Source organism: Colobus angolensis, unplaced genomic scaffold (assembly GCF_000951035.1).
Source record: "Colobus angolensis palliatus isolate OR3802 unplaced genomic scaffold, Cang.pa_1.0 Scaffold94, whole genome shotgun sequence".
Classification (NCBI taxonomy): Eukaryota; Metazoa; Chordata; class Mammalia; order Primates; family Cercopithecidae; genus Colobus; species Colobus angolensis.
The window spans coordinates 116,153-141,463 of NW_012123376.1; the positions used below are offsets into that span (position 1 = coordinate 116,153).

General features: G+C 38.0%; 1 protein-coding gene across 1 annotated transcript in view; it reads left to right on the plus strand.

Moving 5' to 3' along the window:
- The window catches only part of TBC1D4 (TBC1 domain family, member 4), a 94,873-nt gene extending 86,755 nt beyond the window's left edge, over positions 1-8,118 (plus strand). Inside the window, exons 19-21 of the mRNA XM_011932148.1 lie at positions 469-638; positions 3,634-3,810; positions 5,761-8,118. Coding sequence (XP_011787538.1) covers positions 469-638; positions 3,634-3,810; positions 5,761-5,994 — 581 coding nt within the window. The 3' untranslated portion in view covers positions 5,995-8,118. The remainder of the gene's footprint in view (positions 1-468; positions 639-3,633; positions 3,811-5,760) is intronic.
- Positions 8,119-25,311: the final 17,193 nt, after the last annotated feature.

The following is a 25,311-nucleotide window of genomic DNA, read 5'->3' on the forward strand; positions in this document are numbered from 1 at the left end:
TTTTTTTTTTTTTTTTTTTAATTTCCTGGTGTGGCATAGATTTAATTACATAGCCGGTTCATTTACTTTTTATTATGGTAATGAGAGTTTGAATAGTACTCATTGGTTGTGTTAATTTGTTTTTGTATTCCTGTTGTGAAGAAAAATCTATCAGTTGAATAACTGTCCTTGAGGTTTACCTATAGTCTCCATTAAATTTGGCATTAAAAATTACACATAGTTCATGGACAGAGATATACACTTTGTCCTTTTTTACCCTGGCTTTATCTGAGATTCTTAAGAGGAATATTAAAACATCTGCTTATATGTTTAGTTATTTTACTTTTTAAAAAAAGCTAGATGCTTTTGACCAGTTTTCTTTTGCAAAACACATAAAACAAGTAAATAAAAACCTTTAGCAGAAATAGCATGCTTTATACAAGAGTGGATGCATAATTTTGATCATGAAAATTGTATCTCTTCTTTTAGATATTATTTTTCTTCAGGGAACTGAAGTTATATTTAAGGTTGCACTCAGCCTACTGAGCAACCAAGAGACACTTATAATGGAATGCGAGAGCTTTGAAAATATTGTTGAGTTTCTTAAAAGCACGCTACCTGATATGAATACCTCTGAAATGGAAAAAATTATTACCCAGGTATGATTTAAATGCTAATAGCATTATACAGCAGTTTTCTCTACTGAATATATATTAAATGCTTTAGCATAAAAATGTAGCTTTGCTTGACAGGTATTTTCATCAGATACATTTTATTCAGAAAGGGGACTGTTGTCAAATTTCTACATTGTAACATTGTCTATCTGGCTATGCACAGAAAATGTGGTTTAGTGCTACGTTAATGAGTTTTTCAGGAATCCTTTCCATTTAAACCAATGCTAAAACTGAAGATAGAACTGACAGAATCAGGAAGGCCTGAGAGTAAAATCAGATCATCTTGCCTTTGTTATCTTCTTAATTATTTTGTAAAATACATGAAGAGGACATGTGGCAAGAGTACAGGCTTTGGAATTAGAAGGTATTGGGTTTGCATCTACTTCTAGCTCTTTAATTGGTTGTTTGGCTTGCACACATCAGCCTAATCGTCCAAACCCTAGTTGTCCAGAATGGTACAGCACTGGACAAGTTCCAGAATGGGATAATACTGATCTGAGAGGTTTTATGAAGCTTACATGAGGAGACTTGATGTATCAGTCTTTGTCCCTCCAGGAAACATTCTCCCTCCAATGATTCAAATGAAGGAACCATCTATAAAGGTGTGGGTAGGCCTAAGGGAATCCAACACAGATGTCCAGGTGCCCAGGAACTAGTAACATAGGGAAACTGTTCAAACCTCTGCTGCAGAGAGGCTAAGTGGAGGATGTAATAGTGTTACTAGGTCCAGGAAGAGCTGGAACTGCGGAGGAGGATTCTGTGCTGGTTGTTGTGGTCTTGTTGAACTAGTCAGAGAAGGATCAGGGAAGAAATACCCAACCCTTTTCTCCTGCCTCTTCTCATCTTGTGCTGGCATCTTCTGTTTGCCAAACTGAACCAGAAGCCAGCCAGAAAGTAAGTGTGGGGAATTGTCTGCCTGCCAGGGTACAGTAGAATGGATGAGGGCAGAGAATGGATCTGAGAAGCAAATTGAGAGTAATCTGCACACTGCACACAAAGACTACAAGTCCTTGACTCTTCATAGGGACCAGGTGAGTGGTAGCTATATATTGCTGCTGTTCAGATGCAGTGGACAAGCTTAAGAGTAGATTGATAGATTTGACAGTTAAGCTTTATGAGCATTGATAAAGTTTACCACTTTCCTGAAGGCACTTTTGATGGCAGAAAGACGATAGGGTTTAGAGAAAGGGAGTTTGGAACCTTGTTCTGGTGTCCAGCCATTTACTAGCTGTGTGCCTGTGGGCAAGTTACAACCTCTCTGAGTCTCAACCTCTTCCTCTACAAAATGGGAATAACAAAAGTAGACTGTATTATACTTCTGTATTATTTTAGGAGCAAATATAACCAATATGTTAAAGTATTTTGTACCCTGTAGTTCATACTGTAATATGAACTCTTATTATATTAATACATATAAAATTTTATTTCCATTACATGGAATCTAAATCACAAATATCTATAAATAGTTTGTTAAAATGCTCTGTAGGCTGAAAAGTATAGCTTTTATTTGTATAGTTACTTGTTTATTAATTTTTCAGAAATATCTTTCTTGACTGGAATCAGATATTATACTTTTAGAGATTTGAAATCAGATATCACCTCCTTTCTAAAATTAATGAGGAAATTGCCTGGCTTTGTAGATTACTATTAGGATTAATGGGTAGAATTTATAGGCAAGTAAATTTGAACTTGATGTTGGGAGAATTTCCTAACAATTAGAGTTGATTACTGTGGAATGAAATGCTAATATTAAAGGAGACTTTGATGAACTTTATTTATGGACACTGGGAAAAAATGCAAATAATGCAGAAAATCACAAAGAAGGAAACAAAAGTAACTATAAATCTCAACATCTAGAGATAACCTTTGAAACTTTCTATTACCTTTTCTTTGCTTATATATGCATATAAAAATGTATAAAGTTATACATAAATGAAATCATACTACATATACTATTGTGGAACCTGATTTATAATTAAAAATATATAGAGTATTAGATTTTTTTCCAGTAACTATAAATCCATATTATCATTTTAATGGTTGTGTAATAATCCATTGTGTCCATACCCACTAAGTAAGGAAAAGATGATGGTTATTTGAGGATAACCAGTTAGTCTAGAAGTTCTCTTATTAAAATTTGAATGTTTGAGTCTCTCTAGTAGTAAGTAGTAGAGTAAGTCAGATTTTTTATGGTTTCTTTTCTCTTCTCAGTGTTAATATAGAGACCATTGCTTGAATAGCAGCTGTAGTCTCTCCTTCCCCCAGGAAGTTTGGAGTAACTGTCCTCTAGCTTCATAGCAAACGACCTTCCTATTTAGTGGTGATATGGGAGAGCAGTAGCAGCCCTAATTAAACCTTACAGCCCTGGACAGTGGTCACAGTATGCAATTTTGAGGATTCTCTGTGCAGTACAGTATGTAAATGACTCTTTAAGAGGCTTACAGGGAATAGCAAATGGATGAAAAAATTTTTTAAGATCTTTCTGCTCCATTGGCAAATAAATTAGAAATGCTTTTGGTTGCTTTATTACGGTAATACCCTATGCAGTTTTGCTTACTAATCAGCAGAGATTATCTCTAACATAATAATTACTCAATAACTAATGTTGTTTATCTAGTATACTACATTTTGGGAGACAGTTACTAGATTATGAATATCTTGGCTGCAAAATACACTTGGACATTAATTTATTCTAGTGACTTGACTTCCCGAGAATGTTTCAATTGCATAGAAATAATCTGTTCTGTTTTTAAAGAAAAAATTTCTTCTTTCACAGAAAGAGCTATTTGTTTTTATGTTGACTGTGTAAGCTATATCTAATTTATTCTTGTATTGACAGTTATACTTTTTTTCTTTTTTATGCTTTAATGTTCTTCATTAATAAGTATTTGGAAATATACACGAAACATACCAAGATACACAAGCTGTATCTTCTTATACATACCAAAGGCTAGCCTAACCCTTGATACTTTCATGGCAGGTTTTTGAGATGGATATTTCTAAGCAGTTGCATGCCTATGAGGTGGAATATCATGTGCTACAGGATGAGCTTCAGGAATCTTCATATGCCTGTGAGGATAGTGAACCTTTGGAGAAGCTGGAGAGGGCCAATAGCCAACTGAAAAGACAAAACATGGACCTCCTAGAAAAATTACAGGTGAAGAAATAAAGATTTGAGCAAAGAAGTACTTTAATGCCTCCTGCATGCACAGAACTACCTCAGGAATGGAAGGGATATGTGTGTGGAATGAACCATTGCTAACCAGGAGCCCATGTATCAGACTGTCCAAGTGCTCTGGGGCTACAAATTACATGTTAAATTTAACATTACTTGGAAAAAATGCACCCTCACAAAATAGCTAAATGGCAGTTCAAAGTGGAATCTGCTTAAATACCTGTTGTATGTTATACATATTTGGTTAAGTTCAAGGGAGGAAGAATTGAATGTAGGAAATTGATGAAGTTGTGAAGGACTTGGGCTTGAGCTGGAATCTGGAGGGTTGGTGGAAGAAATGAGTGAGGAAGGTCTTTAAGTCAGGCTGGGTAGGAGGGTGGCATCAATAAGGAGGACATGGCAGAGCAGCAGAGTTAGCCTGGTGTCAATTTCAGATAGATGTTGGGGAGAGTTAGGGTAAATATGATAGAGGCAGAAATTGTAAGTGACTTTCAGTGTCAAGCCAAAGAACCTGACTTTAATCCTGTCAAGAGGGAAATCTCTCAAAGTTTTGGGGCCATGCTGTAGAAAGATCAATCTGGGAACCTTGATGAGGACAGATTGAGATGGGAGAGAAGGTAAGGAGGCCCTGCTAGCAGTCACTTGTGAAAATCTATTGTGGATGATGAGAGTTGTCTAGACTAAAATGGAAATTGAAAAAGAGGGAGACATGTCTAGGTAAATTGAATTACATGTAAATGTTACATGTAATATTAATACATCATTCCTGCCATCAAGGAGTTCACAATTATTATTTGAGAATATAAAACACTATATATCTATATCTAAGCACGCACTTATACATGCAATAAGCAATTTATTATACAGTAATATTCTGTATTTGCAACTTGTATATGTGTGCTGTGTAGCCATGCCCTGAGGGGAGGGGCTTAAGAGTGATCAGGGGAGGGAGACTAGCAGGTGACCCTCCTGAAGTCTTCAGGGGAGATGACTTCAGTGGAGTTTCAGTGCGTAATGGCTGCTTGGGTTCCACTTACTCCTCCTCTCCATTTCCTCAACACTGCACCTGGCTACAGACTGGAAAACACTAACACTCTGCTTCTGTATGGTGAGTCCCCTGTCAAGACCAGTCAGGAGAGACAGGTTAGAAATGACGGGTCTTTAAAGTGGTTGCTTCCCAAGAATGGAGACGCTAAACTTCCTTCACTTTGTCTTACATTGGCTCTGGCTCACAGAAAATTTAAATCTTTTTTCTATTCAAAAGAGGGCAACATAGTCTATTTTCAAAAAGAAAAATAAATGGTTGATATATTATCTATTTTTAGTTGGATATTTCAATGGCGATTGAGTATTTGCCCTTATTAGGGAAGGTGGGTTTGTACCTGTTTTATAATGATTCTTCTGAACTTACAGACTTTTTCACTGACAGTTCAGTGTAGTCATCATCAGTTACTCGGCCACCCCTCACATCTATAAAAACTGATGAAAGTCCAAGTGTATGTTTAGAGAACTCCGTATTTCAGTCAGGGAAGGAAAATCTCTTTTAGCACTGCAAGATAGTGTCAGGAATCTCCTGTTTCTCCTTCAGCCAGGCCAGATCCCTCCCGCTCACTCAGGGGAACACCAGTGGATGCAGAATAAGTTCTGCTACTGTTGGTGAGGGGGTGATTTAGTATTGAATTATTAGTGTATTCAGTGAGAGGAGATGAATCATGATAGTTCCATAGTTACATCTTTGTGAAACCTAATAAATCATTGTTTCATGTAGGTTTTCAGAGTATTTGTTTCACATAATATTTTATTAAGTAATTCGAAGTAATTGGTTAATATGGGTAAGGACTGGCTCCTGCTATAATGAATCATGACTTTAGCAAGACATTTGATTCCAAATCAAATTTTTGATTTGTGGGATTTTTTTTCCCCCCAAAACAGGTAGCTCATGCTAAAATCCAGGCCTTGGAATCAAACCTAGAAAATATTTTGACAAGAGAGACCAAAATGAAGTCTTTAATCCGGACCCTGGAACAAGAAAAAATGGCGTATCAAAAGACAGTGGAGCAAATCCGGAAATTGCTGCCCACGGATGCTCTAGCCAATTGTGAACTGTTGCTGAGAGACCTAAGCTGCAACCCTAACAACAAAGCCAAGATAGGAAGTAAGCCATAATTGAAGAGGCGTGGCCTCAGCAGGAAGTGCTCCTTAGAATACTACAGAGAGGAAGAGCCTGCATGCCACTGGCCCAAGGCTGGACCCTGAAGCTGATGGAACCACCTAATACTGGTGCTGAGCCCCTAGTCACAGCAGGTGGACCTCGTGCTCATCAGAGCGTGCCAATCCTAAGCCATTGGACATATGTAGATTGGTTTTTGTTGTTGGTATGTACATATAAATATATATATATATAAAATGAACATAGTTCATGCTTTCAGATAAAATGAGTAGATGTGTATTTAATTTTTTTAGTCAGAGCTTCATGAAATCCACACCAAAGGAAAGGTAAACTGAAATTTCTCTTGGACATATGTGAAATCTTTTTGTCTTTATAGTGAAACAAAGCCAGAGCATCTTTGTATATTGCAATATACTTGAAAAAAATGAATGTATTTTTTTCTCCAAAGAACAGCATGTTTCACTCAATGGTGAAAAGGTGGAAACATTTATGTGACTTTATGTGTTTCTGTCTTAGTATCTACTGACATTGTCTATATGAGGAAAGTGACTGAATACTAGTCATGCTCCTATGAGTTTTTTGGGAAGGTAGGGGCATTTCTCCCTGCCTGCTTTGTGCCAACTAGCGTGTTGCATCTACATGCATTGTGAATCTGGTTAAGTATTACTATAAACATACATAAAGAGAAAGTAGGACATTGTGGCTGAGTCTACCCAGCTCAAGGTAAAGGAGAATGTCGCTAATTTTTTAGCGAACTAGATCAGCATTATTACTCAAACTAAAAATATCACACCTGAAAAATTTAATTTAGGACCTAAAATGTCTAGATTAACTTTCTGCCTTTTTAATTTAAATAACTCATTCAGTTGTGAATGAATTCCTCTTTATTTGGTGCCACAGTCACCAAATGACAAGGATTTGCCATTTTCCCACCAAATTGTGAGTGCTCATAATTTAGGTCTCTCTACCTTAAATTTAGTATAAGGAAATGTAATTATGATTGTTTTTTTTCCAAAGATGACAAGCTGTGTTGAAATACATTTTTTCTTTTGACCAATTGACAGACTCTAATAAGCTTTAATAATCTTCCTCTTTTATGTGAAAAGTTTTGAGAACTGTAAAATGTTTAGGAACAAACTGTTAAAATCCATCGGAAGGGAAAAGTGGTACCAGTGGTACCAGCTCAACTAAAACCTGCAGTTCTGCATTTCAACTCTTCACTTCCTCAGTCTACAAATATCTTATTAGAGGACATTCACGCATGCTGGGTATAGGCAAGGAAAGTAATTTTCAAAGTACATTTGCAATTCTCTTTTTCAGAGATGATTCTAGGATAGTGCCTCTGAAAGTTGATGCAGCATTTTTGCCTTTCCAAAAAGTATTTGTCGTCACTGCTTTTTGCAGTACTTGTATTTTCACAGATGGATTATCTGGGGTAACTTTCTTCAAAGGGAGTTTGTTATACACGGTGAAAATTTATTATAGAGTAGAATAGTAAAGCTCTAGAGGTTTCAGAAAGCTTTGATGAACAGATGACGAACATCCGAAACCCCCTGTACACTGTTACCCAGTGTGAATATAATAACTTGTTATAGCTCAGTGTGCCCTTGAATCCAAACAGTTTCTTAAAAGACAATAAAATCTTATCACTAAAGTTAATGTAACTTCTAAGTTCTAGAAATGGTGATTCTGTCTACCCCATTCAATTGGGGGCTACTAATTGATTTGTTGCTTGGTTTTCTTGAGAATTTCTCTATTTGTAGGAGGGGTTTTTTTCTTTTTACTGTCTGTTGATGGAAAATTACTTCATGGGTGTGATGCACAGATGGTAGCCAAGGAATCTGTTGGGAAAGTTTGGAAAGAAACCTTTTCTTTCTGTTATTCAGTTTAAAGTAATCTTTATCCTGGATGTTTATAATCAACATTAAGAGTTATATTACAGTGTTCAGAGATTAAGCTGACTTGGATACAATATTTTCTTTTGAAAATGAATTTTCTTTTTCATTTGTGATTTTTTTAAAAATGTTGCACCAGTTATGCTTCATGCATTGTTACATCTCATCAGGTTAATGTAATGTCTAGTTCCTTTGCAATAAATATATTACTGCAGCTTTCTTGACATATACTGTTTCTTTTCGGGAGAGAAGAAGACTCTTGGTTAGAGTCTTTTACTACAGGGGTCCCTGGGTACCTGTCCATGGCCTGTTATGAACCAGGCCGCACAGCAGTGGTGGGCATGTGAGCAAGCATGACTGCCTGAGCTCCGACTCCTGTCAGATCAGCCATGGCGTTAGATTCTCATAGGAGCGCAAACCCTACTGTGAACCTGTGCGTGCAGGAGATCTACATTGTGTGTTCCTCAAGAGAATCAAATGTCTAATGATCTGTCACTGTCTCCCATCATTCCCAGATGGGATCGTCTAGTTTCAGGAAAACAAGCTCAGGGTTCCCACTGATTCTACATTATGGTGAGTATATAATAATAATATGGTGAGTAATAATAATAATAGAAATAAAGTGCACAATAAATGTGCTTGAATCATTGAGTCATCCTGAAACCATCCCCTGCCACCAGTCTGTGGAAAAGTTGTCTTCTATGAAACCAGTCCCTGGTGTCAAAAAGGTTGAGGACCACTGCTTTATAAGATCTGCATGGTAAAACCCCATCTCTAGTAAAAATACAAAAATTAGCCAGGCATGGTGGTGCACATCTGTAATTTCAGCTACTCAGAAGAGTAGGAGAGGCATGTGTTGTTACTTATAGGAGGCCAAAGAATCGTCTGAACCTGAGAGGCAGAGCTTGCAGTGAGCCATCGCGCCACTGCACTCTAAGCTGGGCCACAGAGTGAGACTCTACCTTAAAAAAAAAAAAAAAAAAGATCTGCATGGTTTGGATCGTACCTACTTAAAATTGCTACACAAATAATTCTTCCTAATAGAATCTGAGACAAGAAAGATAATTCAAGAGACATTTATGTAAGTACATTGTTACCAGTTTTCAACTTACTTTCTCAATGGAGACTTGAAAGAACATTATAAGCAACCACATTGACAGATTTGCATTCTATACTTTTATTTTCCAAGTCCCCTCATAGATAGCAAGGGAGAGAAAGAGCCACAAGAAAATACAAAATTTTTCAATTGGACACAGATAATTAAGAATTAAGGACACTTACTGATGGATGTGATATGAATGTTTTTACATAAAATATGTATCTCTTGGAGTATTCTCATGTATATTTGTAATCCAATAAAAATACACTATGTCTTCTTGCTAACTTTAGGACTAACACTTTTAACTATTTTTCACTTAATGTAGTAGTTAAGCATTTTGAGAATGAGGCACTGTAGGCTTAATAGTACAGTCTCTTAATATCCATGTTGACTTTTGTTACTATTTCACCAATTATTTTTTCACAGTACCAGATTAGGAATAAGAAATCTATCATCTGATGGCATGAAGTATTTAGTCCTTCTACCACAATATGACACTCTCATTATATCACTCATTAGCTGTGATATAATGAGAAAAGCACTGGATTTAGAGTGAGAAGTTTTAGATCTATGTCCTGGTTCCACCACTTTTATTTACTCATTCAAAAAATAGTTTTTGTGAGCCGAGTCCAGGCTAGCTGCCTGAAATTCAGGGGTGGAGAAGACATACTCCTTGTCCTCAAAGAGTTTGCATAGCCAGACAAGACTAAGCAAAAATAACAAATCTGGAGGCATCACATTACCTGACTCCAAACATAATACAAGGCTATAGTCACCAAAAAAGCATGGCACTGGTATAAAAATAGGCACATAGACAGTGGAACAGAATAGAGAACCCAGAAATAAAGCCAAATATACAAACAGATGTTCCACAAAGCAAACAAAAACATAAAGTAGGAAAAGGATACCCATTCAACAAATGGTGCTGGAACAACTGGCAAACCACATAGAAAAGGATGAACCTCATCTCTCAACTTTTACAAAAATCAAGATTTAAATCTAAGACCTGAAGTCGTAAAAATTCTAGAAGATAACATTAGAAAAACTCTTCTAGACACTGGCTTAGGCAAAGACTTCATGACCAGAAACCCAAAAGCAAATGCAACAAAAATAAAGATGAATAGATGGGAATTAATTAAACTAAAAAGCTTCTGCACAGCAAAAGAAATAATCAGCAGAGTAAACAGACAACCCACAGAGTGGGAGAAAATGTTCACAATCTATACTTCTGAGAAAGGGCTAATATCCAGAATCTGCAAGGAACTCAAATCAGCAAGAAAAAAAAAATCACATCAAAAAGTAGGCTAAGGACATGAATAGACAGTTCTCAGAAGAAGATACACAAGTGGTCAACAAACATGAAAAAAAAGTGCTCAACGTCACTATCAGGGAAATGCAAATTAAAGCCACAGTGCGATACTGTCTTACTCCTACAAGAATGGCCATAATAAAAAAACTCAAAAAATGATAGATGTTGGCATGGATATAGTGAAAAGGGAATACTTTTACACTGCTGGTAGGAATGTAAACTAGGACAACCTCTACGGAAAATAGTGTGAAGATTTCTTAAAGAACTAACAGTAGATCTACCATTTGATCCAGCAAACTCACTACTGGGTTTCTGCCCAGATGAAAAGAAGTCATATGTTGACTTACAAATATATATATATACATATACACACACATATGCATATATATACATACACATATATACATACATATATACATATATATACGTGTGTGTGTGTATATATGTTACATTTTCTTTATCCAATCACTAGTGGGCATTTGGACTGGTTCCATATTTTTGCAATTGCAAATTGTGCTACTATAAACATGCATGTGCAAGTATCTTTTTTGTATCATGACTTCTTTTCCTCTGGGTGGATACCTAGTAGTGAGATTTCTAGATCAAATGGTAGATCTGTGTGTATGTGTGTGTGTGTGTGTGTGTAGTATTCCATGGATATATATATATACACACACACAGAATACTACACACATGCACGCACACACACACACACATATGTATAAGAAATACTACTGAGTCATGAGAAAGGAATGAAATAATGGCATTTGCAGCAACCTGGAAGGAGTTGAAGATCATTATTCTAAGTGATGTAACTGAGGAATGGAAAACCAAACATCATATGTTCTCATTCATAAGCGGTAGCTAAGCTATGAGGATGCAAAGGCATAAGAATGATAGAGTGGACTTTGGAGACTCAGGGGAAAGGGTGGGAGGGGGGTAAGGGATAAAAGATTACACACTGGGTGTAGTGTACACTGCTCGGGTTACAAGTGCACCAGAAGCTCAGAAATCACCACTAAATAACTTATCCATGTAGCCAAAGACCACCTGTTCTCCAAAAACCTATTGAAATAAAAAATAATAAAAAAGAAAACAAGAGAGTTTATACATTAAAGTGGAAAAATAGATATGCAAAGTAGTACAAACAAGACTCATTTCACTCAGCCTGGATGGGGGACTGGGTAGCATTGGAGTGGGTGTCAAATGTGGTCTGAGGATGGGATGCTTCATCTGAGTCTGGAAGCTGCAGTAGAAGTTGACTAGTTTGTGTAAAGCAGTATATGAAAGATAGGGGATGGCACAGCAGGTCCTCAAAGTGTTATTTTATTACAATGTTCATGAGAAAAAAAGTAGATTCCCTGCCAGGGCCACTGCTTGTGTGGAGTCTGCCCATTCTCCCTTAGTGAATTAGCTGAGCTGGCATGTCTAAACGGCCTCATTGTGAGTGATTGTAGGTAAGAGTGGCCCTGCAATGGGATGGCAAACTGGCCAGGGTTGGTTCCTGCTTGGGACCCTGAGATGCTGGGATGGGCTCCAGCCAACCAAGACCCAGAGATGGAATAAACTGGTTGGAAAATGAATGAATAAATACAACTGATTGTAAAATAAAAATTGATAGACTTTACAATACATGTATGACACTAACAGATGCAGTATGAAAGTGCTCAGCAAGCCGTCCATGTTTGTGATGGTTTTTGAACTTCATGGTTGGAGGAGGTGATCCTGACAATTTTTGTGTTTGCAAACATTTTTTCCTTGATTTTCCCCACCACAACAACAAATGCTGTCACTCACAGGTTCATCAAAAAGGGGGCAAATGATTATCTTACTTCTTTCTATGAATCTCTCTTAAATGTATGTATAATTCACATTTACTTCAGTGTTTGATATTAGAAGTGTTTGGGGACTTTATTTAGAAGTTTGGTGATGTTTTTGTGACCAGAAACATACTGTAGGAACTTAACTTTTGTGTGTATCAATTAGCTTATGGTAAAATTGGTTTCCTTGTACATTGTGTCACTTAAAGTCAGTTTCCAAGAACCTTACTATTGTCAGGTCTGTCCCCTAGATGCTGACTGATGGATGAAATGAGTACTCAGACACAGGTATGTAGTGTAAGAACAGCTAGGGGACTGCCTGGCTCAAGTGGCCAGAGTGCATCCCTAAGAAGCTGGAGCTGCTTGCTTTTTTTCAGTGCAGGCGTAATGCCAAAAACCTGAAGCCAACAAAACCTGCAGGTAATTAACATTTATTGTTCCCCTTTCAGGGAACATCACACACAGATGATCAAAGGTCAGATCTTGGTCAACGTAAGTAAACAAGCCTATTTAAGATAAATTCCCTCACACTACCTTGTACCTACTCCTTACCCTCTGCCTCAGGGTTATAGAACAGCTGCCTTCAGCAATTCTACCCCAGGGCTCTGCAGAACCTTCTGTGCCTTCAGAAGGTTTGCATCCTTTCCCTATAGTTTTTCCCACCACTCTGACCGATCCCCCACATACTATGATGGTAAGTGATGACTTACTGTTTATAAATCATAACTCATTCCTTAATTTTGAAGTTTAGTAAGTCTACTTAGTAAGTATAGTTACATAGGGGTGTAGTGGGAGATGAGTCCCTGACACACAAGGACTCTGTCATGAAAGTGTTTGTAGACCATTGGAGGCCATGTGAGGTCATTTTGAGTTCTGCCTAGCAGACAATGGCACCATTAATGACTGATAACCTGGAGAGAGACATCTGGTTTGCTCCAATTCATTTTATACATTTGGAGAGAAACTAGAGAGTAGGAGTGTATAATTAGGTGAATGTAATAAAAATAAGGGTTGAACAAAACAAAATAGAACAGTACAAGCCTGATCTAGGGCAGTGGGCTTTGGGAAAGAAAATGGCCCTTCTCTTTCTGATATATCAGTCACTGGAACTTGCTAGTTTTGTCAGCAAAATATTTGTCCCCCCTTTTCCCCAATCCCTGCAGCAGCTACCTTAGTTTATTCATGTTCTTGGTCCAGTGGATTAAACTGAGACCATTACCCACTTAAGCCACAGATACTGAACTAGTTGTTTTTTGTTTTGTGGAGTAAGAAACGCAAGTAGAAGTTTGGGCTGAATGGCTCAATGGAAGAACCAGGAAGGATCCAGAATTGAAAGGGAATTCACTGGAAGCATAGGAAGAAAGCAATAGAAAAGGTAAGTGAAGATTTTTGGAGCAAAATGCTATTATCCCTTCAGTCTACTCATGACATTCAGTACAATGTCAATATCTTGGTGCTCCATGTTGTGGAACCAGATCTCTTTTGATACAAGTTCTGTTTCAAGATAGTGTAGCAGTGGAGGTCATGCCAAAGGGAGCATGCCCAAATATGGGGTATCATTTCTAACCTGGATTGCTCCTTGCCATTAGTGCTTCTCCCCTTGGCAAAGATAACTTCCTAAAACATAAATCTTATTCAGTTTATCCTCAGCTTAAAAACCTTCAAAGCCTTTTTCTCCCTCCCAGGATGAAGTTCAACTCCTAAAATGACACATTCAGTTTTTCATGAGCATGTCCTTAATAACCTGTCCAGCATGAGCTCCTGCCTCTGGCCCTATCTTTTTCTGTGCCCAAATCAAATGGCTAAAATGCCAAAATCCATCTAGTTTCATGAACCAACCATTCTTTTGCTTTGCACAAGCCAATCCTTTCTTCCCACACTCCTTGGGGTTCACTCCTGTAGGATACCCTTGGGTCTCTGTAATAGGAGGATCCAACCACACACCCACTACAGCCTAAGTAGTAGCATCACATCACTGGCAACCTGGGAGGGGGTACCGGGGAATGAGGGAGCAAGGTGCTGCTGAACTTCGTGGGTATCTCAACACCCCCAATGACATTATGCATACTAAAAACCAAACAGCTAACTTCATCTCTACTCTGCCAGAAAAGCATGTTAGTGGACTTTGGAGAGACAGGTGTAGTTGTGTCTAGCACTTTATGTTTCTTGATGGCCTAGTATGGATGGGTCAGACCCTTTGCTAGATTGTAGGACCTCAAAAACATCTCTCTCTGGAATTCTCTGTGTCAGTTCTCATCTGAGAAAAGCACAGTTTTTATGAAAAATCAAAAAGGAGCATGCAGTATAACACTTTGTAATTTGTAAAAGTGCTCTGGTGTTTTGCCCTTCATTGTAAATATGTTACATATTTGTTCTATGTACAAGTTATATCCAATGCAGTATATTATGGCATATCTTATACTTCACATTAAATATATTATGATACAAGCTATGAATATAATAGGGTGGTTGCACTGAATAATCCAGGAACATCACTTACACAGACTATAATGTGGATGGTGCTTCCTGGAGCTGTGTAATGTAGCAGCTGATAAAATATATTACATATAATATAGTACACATATTATACTGACACCTGACACCATGTATCCCACACTGCTTATGTATTAACATGCTCTTACTATTCCATTGTCTACACTGATATAATTTTATAATTTGAAAGCACTCTTATCCAGGCAAATTATTTCATTGATCATTACAGGAACATCCCAAAAGACCCATGAACTTTTCAATAAACAGTTTATATCCCAAGATTCTTTGAACTCCCTCATCTCGAAATTCACACTTGCTCTTTCCACCAATCGTATTATTATTATATCATGATTTTCAACCTGTCTTAATCAAACACTACATTGAAATACACGCCCCCAAACAAAACTTCCCCTCTGAGACACAACCAAAGCTCTGTAGAGTTGGCATTCTCCCTTACTGTGATAGGCAATAAACTCAGCTGTCTTCATAACCTCAGCATATGACTTCTTTTCTTCCTTAAGTTGAAAACTTTCACCTCTTGACTTGCAGGTAGCACTTGACAGCTTCTCTTTGGAATATCTGTATTGCCAGTATCACTATTCTCCAGCTTAGGGGCCATTATTAAGTAAAATAAGGGTTCCTTGAGCAGAAGCACAGTGATGGCTCAACAGGTGATCTGGTAACAAAGAGAGCTACTATGGGACTCACAGGCAAGTGAGGCAGGAGAACAGGGTCTGGAGGCAGGAAACATAAGCCTGATTCATGCTAACTTCCTAGAACTAAACCAAATGGGAACACTTCAGCTATGACAGGGAATATCCTCTCCATTTACCTAGGGTGCACACCGTGTAAATGACTTTGTAACTTTACTTCATCCTCTTTGTTGACATAAGGTATACACCATGTAACCAATGGAAACCTCTAGAGAACATTTAAACCCTAGAAAATTCTGTAATGGGGCCCTCAAGCCCCTGTGCTGTGGCCCGCTTCCACCCTGTGGAGTGTACTTTCATCTTCAGTAAATCTCTGCTTTTGTTTCTTCATTCTTTCTTTGCTTTGTTTGTGTATTTTGTCCAATTCTTTGTTCAAGATGCCAAGAACCGGGACACCTTCATCCAGTAACGCAAGGAGTGTAGACAGCGTGGATATGCCGGACAAAAAGGGTCAATTCATGTCCTAGGTGGTACAGAGTGGGACAATGTGAGATTTAATCACATGACTCAGAACAGTGTGTGATTTAAAAAGTATGAATTACTTATATGTGGGATTGTTCGTTTAATATTTTCAGACCTCAGTTGACCCCAGATAACCTGTGGAATTTTTCATTTCATATTTTCAGACCTCAGTTGACCTCAGATAACCAAAGTCCTGCAAAGAAAAAACACTGATAAGGGGAACTATGGTACATGCTATTGTTGTCTTATCTTTTTTACTTTGCTTATCTTATACTTAATTTCTCTTTTCTTTCTCCAGTCGTCTTTTCCCAAAGTTATATCTATCTCAGATCTCCCGGTAATTCCCATCATTTCCTATCATAATTGGTGGATCCTAGGGATACAGGCAAGGTTGACCCTTCTAGTTTTTATTCCTACAATAATACAATTGTAGAAAACATTGAGATTGAACTAAATATTTTATTTACTATCATGTGCGTGAGGTCTATAAATATTAATACCTGGGCGCTACAATGAGGTATTCTCCAAAACCTCATAAATAAGGGAAATGTGATATTCTTTGAAGTGAAATCAATAGTTTTTGCTCTCATCTACAAGATCGCTTTAGACAGAATACTTCCTGGATCTGAAAGCTTTGACTGTGATCTAATTGAATATGTTTGCACAGCTAAAGAAAGATTAGGTTAATTAGAAAAGGATTGTTTAGCCTCAGAAATACAGAAGAAAGAAAACCAAGCAGTTTGGGCAGATCCAGGTGGAGGGAACCTTAGCCAAGATCCCTGGCAAAGTTGCTGTTTATTGTGAAATTGAATATGGGGAGTCCTGGCCTCCAGAATACAAGCATTCTGGCTCCTCTGACAAGTCTGTCCCCATTGTGAGAGTGATGTCATCTGTGATAGACATATGTCCTAAACATCCAATTCATTGTACTACCCTTGTTCGAAGTCTTTGCCATCAGAGCAATCTTCCATTTACGATTTAGCTTTTCTGGATGAATAGAGAAAGGCTAGTCTAGTTTTAAAACTGCATATATTCAAGTCCCTGAAACAGTTCTGCTTTTTAATATAAACTTAAAACAGGGATTTCCAATGTTTGGAATTATAGTAAAATATACACAACATCAAATTTACCATCTTAATCATTTTTAAGTGTAGAGGTCAGTGGCATTAACTACATTTACATTGTTGTGTAGCCATCACTATCATCCGTCTCCAGAACTCTTTTCAGCTTGCAAAACTGAAAGTCTGTACCTACCGAACATTCAGTCTCCGGTCACCCCTTCCCCAGCCGCTGGTAACCACCAGTCTGCTTTGTCTGTGAATGTGACTACTGTGGGCACTCCCTGAAGTAGAATCATACAGCATTTGTCCTTTTGTGACTGATTTGTCTTACCTAGCATCATGTCTGCAAGGGTCATCTAGGTTGTAGCAGGTGTGAGCACATCTTTCCTTTTTAAGGCTGAATAAAATTCCATTGTGTGCATATACACCACTTTTTGTTTTTTTCATTTCTCTTAAGGGGACACCTGAGTTGCTTCCACCTTCTAGCTATTATGAAAATGCTGCTATGAACATGGGTGTACAAATACATTAGTCTCAGGAGCTTGGTTTTTGTGAGTCCACCCATGAAGAATGAATCTGTGGTTTGCATGCTGATGAAATCAAACTGCTGAGCCTTCAAGGGCCCAAATGGAAAAAACTTACCAGGGTAAATGACATTTTTGGGTGATTTCTTGCTACTATTATTATGTAGAAAAAAATCCTAGAATGTACGGGTTGGATGTTGGGCAAACTGGTTTTCTTAATAATAGTGCTGCTTTTGCATACATGGGAGATTATTTTTCTAAGAGCTAGTCAAATATTGCTAATATTCAAGTTCTCTTTTGCAGAGTAAAAGCTTATGTGGTCTGATATTCTTTGCCTTCTCAGATTGAGTTAACTTGCAAATTCACAGATATTGTTCTCAATAGACTATGATACTATATAGGAAGGATTATTTCAGTTAAAATACATCTTACACTCTATATTCAGGGATGTCTCAGAAGTGTTGACATCTCAAAATGAAATGAGGGCATTTCCTATGTTGACTTCTACCAACTTGGGCCTATTTATTTTTCTTTATACATTTATATTCTGTTTTTGTCTAGTGAACGGTTACTCTATTCCAGTCCCCTCTCCTCCGCTCCCTAATTTAGCCTTTGTATAGTAAATTGGGTACTTATAGGGATAAATCACCATTCACTCTTTTTAATAAGTCTATTAAGGCTTATGTAATTAGAGCATTCATTAGTTCTTTAATAGTACTTACATTTAAAATCACAGGGCAAGGCAGGAAGGGAGGTATCAGTGACTTGAGTGAGTTAATATGCTTGGTTTTCTTCCCATTTCCCTTGAAGCTAAATTTATCAGTTAAGTATGCCCTGGGATAAACCGTTCCACTCACTCAAAGAATCAAAATACACTTCACGTACGTTTCTATGAAAGGATTACCAGATAAAATATTAATATGAGTGCAGATACAAGAAATTATCACAGAAATTTGGAAAATATACTTTCTTAAAATTGTGTTTCTTTATCTCTTTGTTCTTCCTGATCCTGGAGGAAGTGGACAAAAGAGTTATTAAGAGGCCAGGTGCGGTGACTCACACCTGTAATCTCAGCACTTTGGGAGGCCGAGATGGGTGGATCATGAGGTCAGGTGTTCAATACCAGACTGGCAAGGATGGTGAAACCCCATCTCTACTAAAAACACAAAAATTAGCTGGGAGTGGTGGCACACACCTGTAATCCCAGCTACTTGGGAGGCTGAGGCAGGAGAATCACTTGAACCCGGGCAGCAGAGGTTGCAGTGAGCCAAGATCGCACCACTGCACTCCTGCCTGGGCAATAGAGCAAGACTCTGTCTCAAAAAAAAAAAAAAAAAAAAAGAGTTTTTAAGAGCAGAATCCCTGTAATCCCAGCACTTTGGGAGGCTGAGGCGGATGGATCACCTGAGGTCAGGAGTTTGAGACCAGCCTGGCCAACATGGTGAAACCCTGTTTCTACTAAAAATACAACAATTAGCTGGGCGTGGTGGCATGAGCCTGTAATCCCAGCTACTCAGGAGGCTGAGGCAGGAGTGCTCAATTGCTTGAGCCTGGGAGGCAGAGTTTTCAGTGAGCCAAGATGGCACCACTCCACTCTAATCTGGACGAGAGAGTAAGACCAAACATCACTTTCTGACTGGGCATGGTGGTTCACACCTGTAATCCCAGCACTTTGGAAGGCCAAGGTGGGTGGATCACCTGAGGTCAGCAGTTTGAGATCAGCCTGACCAACATGGTGAAAACCCATTTCTACGAAATACAAACAAATAAACAAAAATACCTGGGTGTGGTGGCACATGCCTGTAATCCCAGCTACTTGGGAAGTGGAGGCAGAAGAGTCACTTGAACCCAAGAGGTGGAGGTTGCATTGAGCTGAAGTTGTACCATTGCCTTCCAGCCTCGGCAACAAGAGCGAAACTCTGTCTCAAAATAAATAAATAAATAAATAAATATAAAACACCACTTTCTGTGAGGCTGTGCTAATTTTGTTTAGCACAAGGGATGATGGAAAGCCATGCACTGTTTCACTGTGCAGGTTAACTTCTCCCGTGGCAGGCAAACTTAGATAGCTTGAGAAATCTCTCATCCTTTTGTGGGCATTTTACTGAGCTGGTTTGTCACCAGCCTAAGCTTATTTGTGTACAAGGAAAGTTACAAGAAAGAATTGGTTTACTTGTTGCACGTTTGGATTAATTACCACATGAATTGTTGGCAGCATCTGGGAGACCTAGTTCACATGGCTCTGTAGCGAGGATAATTGTATTGCCTTGAACTTTCTCAAAGGGTTTTCATGGAGAACACTTAGTGGTGCTAACAGGTAAACAGGTTCTATGACCAAATAAGTTTGGGAGACAATGGATTAAGCCACATTATATAGAATTTTTTTCTGCTGGGCTTTCAGGTAGCTTTAGCTTACTGCAGCTCCTTGGGAGGAGGGCCAGGAGACCAGGTAGCCCTTAGTGTTAGGAGCATAGAATGTCGCCATGTAGAGCCAGGGTGAGTTCCCGCTCCTGCACTTACTTCTTGTTGACCTGGGCAAGTCATCAAACTTTTCAGCATCTGAGTTTTTCTTTTTGGTTTTTGAGATGAAGTCTCGCTCTGTCGCCCAGGCTGGAGTGTAGTGATGCGATCTTGGCTCACTGAAACCTCCACCTCCCAGGTTCAACCAATTCTCCTGCCTCAGCCTCCCCAGTAGCTGGGATTGCAGGTGTGTGCCACCACGCCCAGCTAATTTTTATATTTTTAGTAGAGATGGGGTTTCACCATATTGGCCAGGCTGGTCTCGAACTCCCAACCTCAAATGATTCGCCCGCCTTGGCCTCCCAAAATGCTGGGACTATAGGCATGAGCCACTGTGCCCTGCTGCATCTGAGTATTCTTATTTGTAAAATGATGGATTTAAATTAGACCACTAAGGCTTCATTCAGCTGTGTGATTTCTGCAATAAATAATTTTCCAAAACTTCAGATAAATCATGTAAGGCACAAGGAAAGAAAATTCTGGTCTGACTTTCAGTCTAACTATGATAATTCATAATTCATCTTCATCTCATAATTTACTTTTGCTTTTTAAAAAATGTCAGTACAAGGAATCGGCCAAATAAATATATTTTACCATCCTTTTTTTCCCCCCTCTGAGTAATATAAGTCAACAGGAAACTGTATGGTTAGACTTGTTTTAGAAAAATAGATGAATAGGACAGGCACAGTGGCTCACACCTGTAATCCCAACATTCTGGGAAACTGTGGTTGGAGGATTGCTTGAGGCCAGGAGTTTGAGACCAGCCTGAGCAACATGGTGAGACCCCATCATTACCAAAAATAAAAAATTAGCTGGCTGTGGTGGTATGTGCCTGTGGTCCCAGCTTCTTGGGAGGATAAGGCAGGAGGATTGCTTGAGCCAGGAGGTGGAGGCTGCAATAATCTGTGATGGCATCACTTCATTCCAGCCTGGGTGACAGAGCAAGACCCTGTCTTGAAAAAAAAATAATAGTAAAGTGAAATTAAAAACAAAAAACAGGTGAATGAGTCATTTCACCCTCTTCCTTCTGAGTGTTGGCATATAGTTGCTGCATTTCAATTTTAGTCTTGTTTTTCATTGTTGGAGTGGTGTAGATAGAAGAATGATATGTTCTTCTGAAAAAATCTAACTACAAAATAAATTTTGTCTTAAAATTCTATTTTTTGATAAAAAACATATAATCTGAAAAGATAAAGAAAGGCTTTGGATCATCAAATGCTTTTCTATAAATGCTTACCTCTAAAATGTTGCCTTCATGAATCTATAATACCAAATTTCTGTTGCATGGATAATGCTGATTGTCATTCTATGAATGAATAAAAGTTGGTAAATAGAGAAAAGCCCATATATAATAAAATGTCTTTTTCTATTGACATTGTGCTGTACAGCATTTGTGTTCCCCTCGAGTGGGAAATGCATGATTTATTTATATAGAAAATCATAAATAGCACACACATTCAATGGTGAGGGAAATTGCAGGATACATTTTTTATTCACTCAACAAACATTTATTAAAAACCTACTGTGTGCCAGCCAGTGTCCTAAGTGCTGAGAATACAGCCCTATAGAGAAGATAGGCAAGAAGAGGCCATACAATATAGTGACAATGCGTCATGCTAGATTAGTTAGGCAGTGAGAGTAAAGCCAAGAGGACGGCCACCTAACCTAACCTTGTGAGATCAGGAAAGGCTCTTAATTAAATGAATAAAATTTAAATAGGCCAGGCACATGGCTATTGCCTGTAATCCCATGAGGATTACAGGCTGGGATTACAGGCATGAGGTGGCTCATGCCTGTAATCCCAGCAGTTTGGGAGGCCGAGACAGGTGGATCACTGGTGGTCAGGAGTTTGAGACCAGCCTGGCCAACATGGTGAAACCCCATCTCTACAAAAAAATGCAAAAATTAGCCTGCGTGCTGGTATGTGCCTGTGGTCCCAGCTACTTGGGAGGCTGAGGCAGGAGATTCACTTTAACCTAAGAGGAAGAGGTTGCAGTGAGCCAAGATTGCACCACTGCAGTCCAGCCTGGGCAACACAGCAAGACTCTGTATCAAAAAAAAAAAACAAAAAAATTAAATAGTCATTTGTCTTCACTACATGACCCTGAAAGAATTTCAGGCTTAAATTGACTAGTATCTTTCAGTCCATACCACTTTGCTTAATAGTTCCTCATTTAAAAAACTAATGCTTGTTAATGTTTTTCCAAATGTAAAAGTTAGTATACGGGATTACTTACGAAGCCCTAAAAATTTTTTAAAAACTTACATCATTTCTACTATCTACAAGTTATCAATAATATGTTTATATATTTCTTTTGTCATCATTTCCATGCATTACAAAATAGATATAGACAATAATAGAATTCTGTATCTGATATTGATGTCATGATGTATTTATGTCATTAAAAATCTCTAAAATATCTGTATGCATAATTTTCAATGGCTATTCAAGTAAACCAAAATGTATTGATGTTTTTCTATTTATGTAGTTTCATACATTCTTCAGGTGTAATCAAATGACTTGCAACATTCAACTACCTACTGAAAAAAGTAATATAACATAATCAGCTGTTTTCTATTCCCTAAAATCAGTACCTCCAAAGATTATATTGTATTTGAGAGTTCCTTCATTATTCAGTAAACTAATGCATAGGCTACATCTTCTAATATATGGTAAATTAAACATATCCATAGGTCAACTAGATAAGCAATATATCTTAAATATATTTCTTTTTAAACAGAATTTCTATGCTCCATATATTGTAGATGTGTTTTGGCCCCTAGATCATATTGCAACATTTGAAAACTAATGTTTTAGGATAGTTCAATGCCTCTCCGGAAAGAGTAGAGAATATATGTACCATGGGTCAAATGACATAATTTGTTGGATATATACAAAGTCATACCGCGGTTGAAAATGTGATGATTTTCTATAAACAAGCCGAAAAACAAATTCTAGACTCCTGTGTAGTCCGTCCTTACCTTCCTGCAGCTTTCAAAATACACGATCAATGTTACAAAAATTTCAAGGAAAAAGAAGATCCAATATATAAAATACAACTCCCCTTCTTAAATTCCCATAAGTTTCTTCTTTCATTTTGCTACAACTGGAGTCTTTCATTCTCAACTGTGTACCAAACTTTCCCCAACACACTCTGAGTGAGAAGCTATTCAGTTCTCTATAAGTAGATCACCTTAGCCTTTCTCCTCCTTTAAGTTTTGTCCATGTTCATCCATTTGCTATGATCTGAGTGTTTTTGTCCTCCCATGATTGAGATGTTAAAAACTAACCCCCATGGTGAAGGTATTAGGAAATGGGGGCCTTCAGGGGTGATTAGGTCATGAAGTCACAGCCCTCATGAACGAGATTAGTGCCCTTATCAAAGAGGCCTGAGGGGGCTTTTTAGCTTCTTTTGTCACAGAAGGTGCCATCTGTGAGATGCCGTTTATGGCCATAACCAGACATCAAATCTGCCAAAACCTTGATCTTGGACTTCCCAGCATCCAGAACTGTGAGCAGTAAATTTCTATTGTTTATAAATTACCCAGTCTGAAGTTTTGTTATAGCAGTCCAAATGGGTGAAGAGGTTCAGTAAGCAAGAATTGCTCCCTCTAGAAGCCCAAGGTGAAATAAGAGGAAGATTATATTGGATTGGTTGATTCTATTGGATTGGATCTGTTACCTAGTATTAATTTTTGGATCTGTCTGTTATATAACCTTACTATAGACTCCTGGATATTTAGAGAATTCCTGCTTCCTTCACTAAAAGGGCCTAGTCAGTATGCCTGACACTCTCAGAAAGAAAGTTTGACACTACTCTTAATTCTGCCTCCCCTTCCATCAGTGGCTTTTACTAGAATACTTGACAGTGAACTGGTTTCGTTGTTCATGTTATAAGATGGAAAAGATGTACAAAATGTTTTCTTAGGTTTTGGTTAGAATTAAGTCTGTAAGCTGACCACAGGCACATAAAGAAGGCATAAAAATGACAGAGAATGCAAGTGACATAATGGCAGTGTTTATTGTTTGTGCCTAAGTGGTCACATCAGCTACAAATTATAAAGCTGTGTTTTCTACCCTGGACCCCTTCTTATACCAAGCTTTGGCCTACTCACTATACACTGTGCTGTCTCAATTACCATCAACAACCACACACACACACACAAATTGGCAAATATACTCTTTCCCTAAATCCAAACCACAGACACAGAAGAGATTGATGAGTCAAAAATGCAACTTCATTACATTTAGTTGTAAATTATATGATGCTTCTAGTTTGCCCCATCTCTAGACAGGGCTGCTTCTGCCACTACTGTGACTATCTGTAGCAGTTGGTTGCTGTGCAACTATGAGAAGACACAGAAGGGTGATCTGATCCATTAACAATTACCATGTAATTGAAGTAAAATGTGAAAATAAGAAAATGTTCCCAGATGAGATTAACCAAGAACATCTCCCTGTAAAGCTTTCTGTTATGCCTATCTAACTTCTTGAAAACGGTATAAATTCATCAGTTCTAATTGATATGAAAGTTGAAAGAGTGAAGTAATATAAATAATAACCAACAAAAGGATCTATTGCCTATGGATAACTTATTAGATTAATGCATTTTAAACATACATTATCTCATTTAATTTTTTGCAATAGTTATGTGAAAGAAAGTACAATTTTATTAATATTTTACAAATGAGAAAAATTAAATGACACAGCTAGTAAGTGAGAAAGTTGGGGCTCAAATGTTGCATGGTCTGACTCCAAAATTGGTTATTTCAATGACTTTGCCAGGCTACTGTAGCCTTCCTTGGAGCAGTGAGCTAGTCCCAGGTTTATCTACATTTCATCATCTCCAGATCTTGCAGACTCTTACATTGTGTTTGTTTGTTTGCATTTGTTCAAGTTAAGAATGCTTTTCATATTGGTTCTCCTGAGATAAGCAATTAGGAGAGTCAGAAAGGCAGGAATGTGTAAAAATTAGGGGAATCAGAAGTTTGAGGGATGAATGAGGAGAGAGGAGGAGAGAAGACAGAAAAGCTAGAATTCTTCTGGTCTATGTTAACTTATACTGTTCAAAAGTTATGATGAAGAGAACCTTAAATACAGCCACAGAGTGACTGCAGATTCCTATGATATCTTACTGGATTCTCATATCTAAACCAATTTATAGCATGTAGCAATTTATTTTTTCCTTGGTGCCTGGGCACAATGAATTAGGAAAATGTCTATTTCTGTTCTAAGAGATTTCTACTAAGGGCTAAGGAAATCCCTGGATAGGAACTCCCAATCTATATTCCCCAAGTGCCATCCCTACCCCAAAGCCCATATGTTGGGCCAGTCTGGGGGCCCTGGGGAACTAAAGGAAAGGAAATGTCTTAGTGTTCTCCATCTCCTCATCTCTTTCTCTAGCCTTATACTCTGG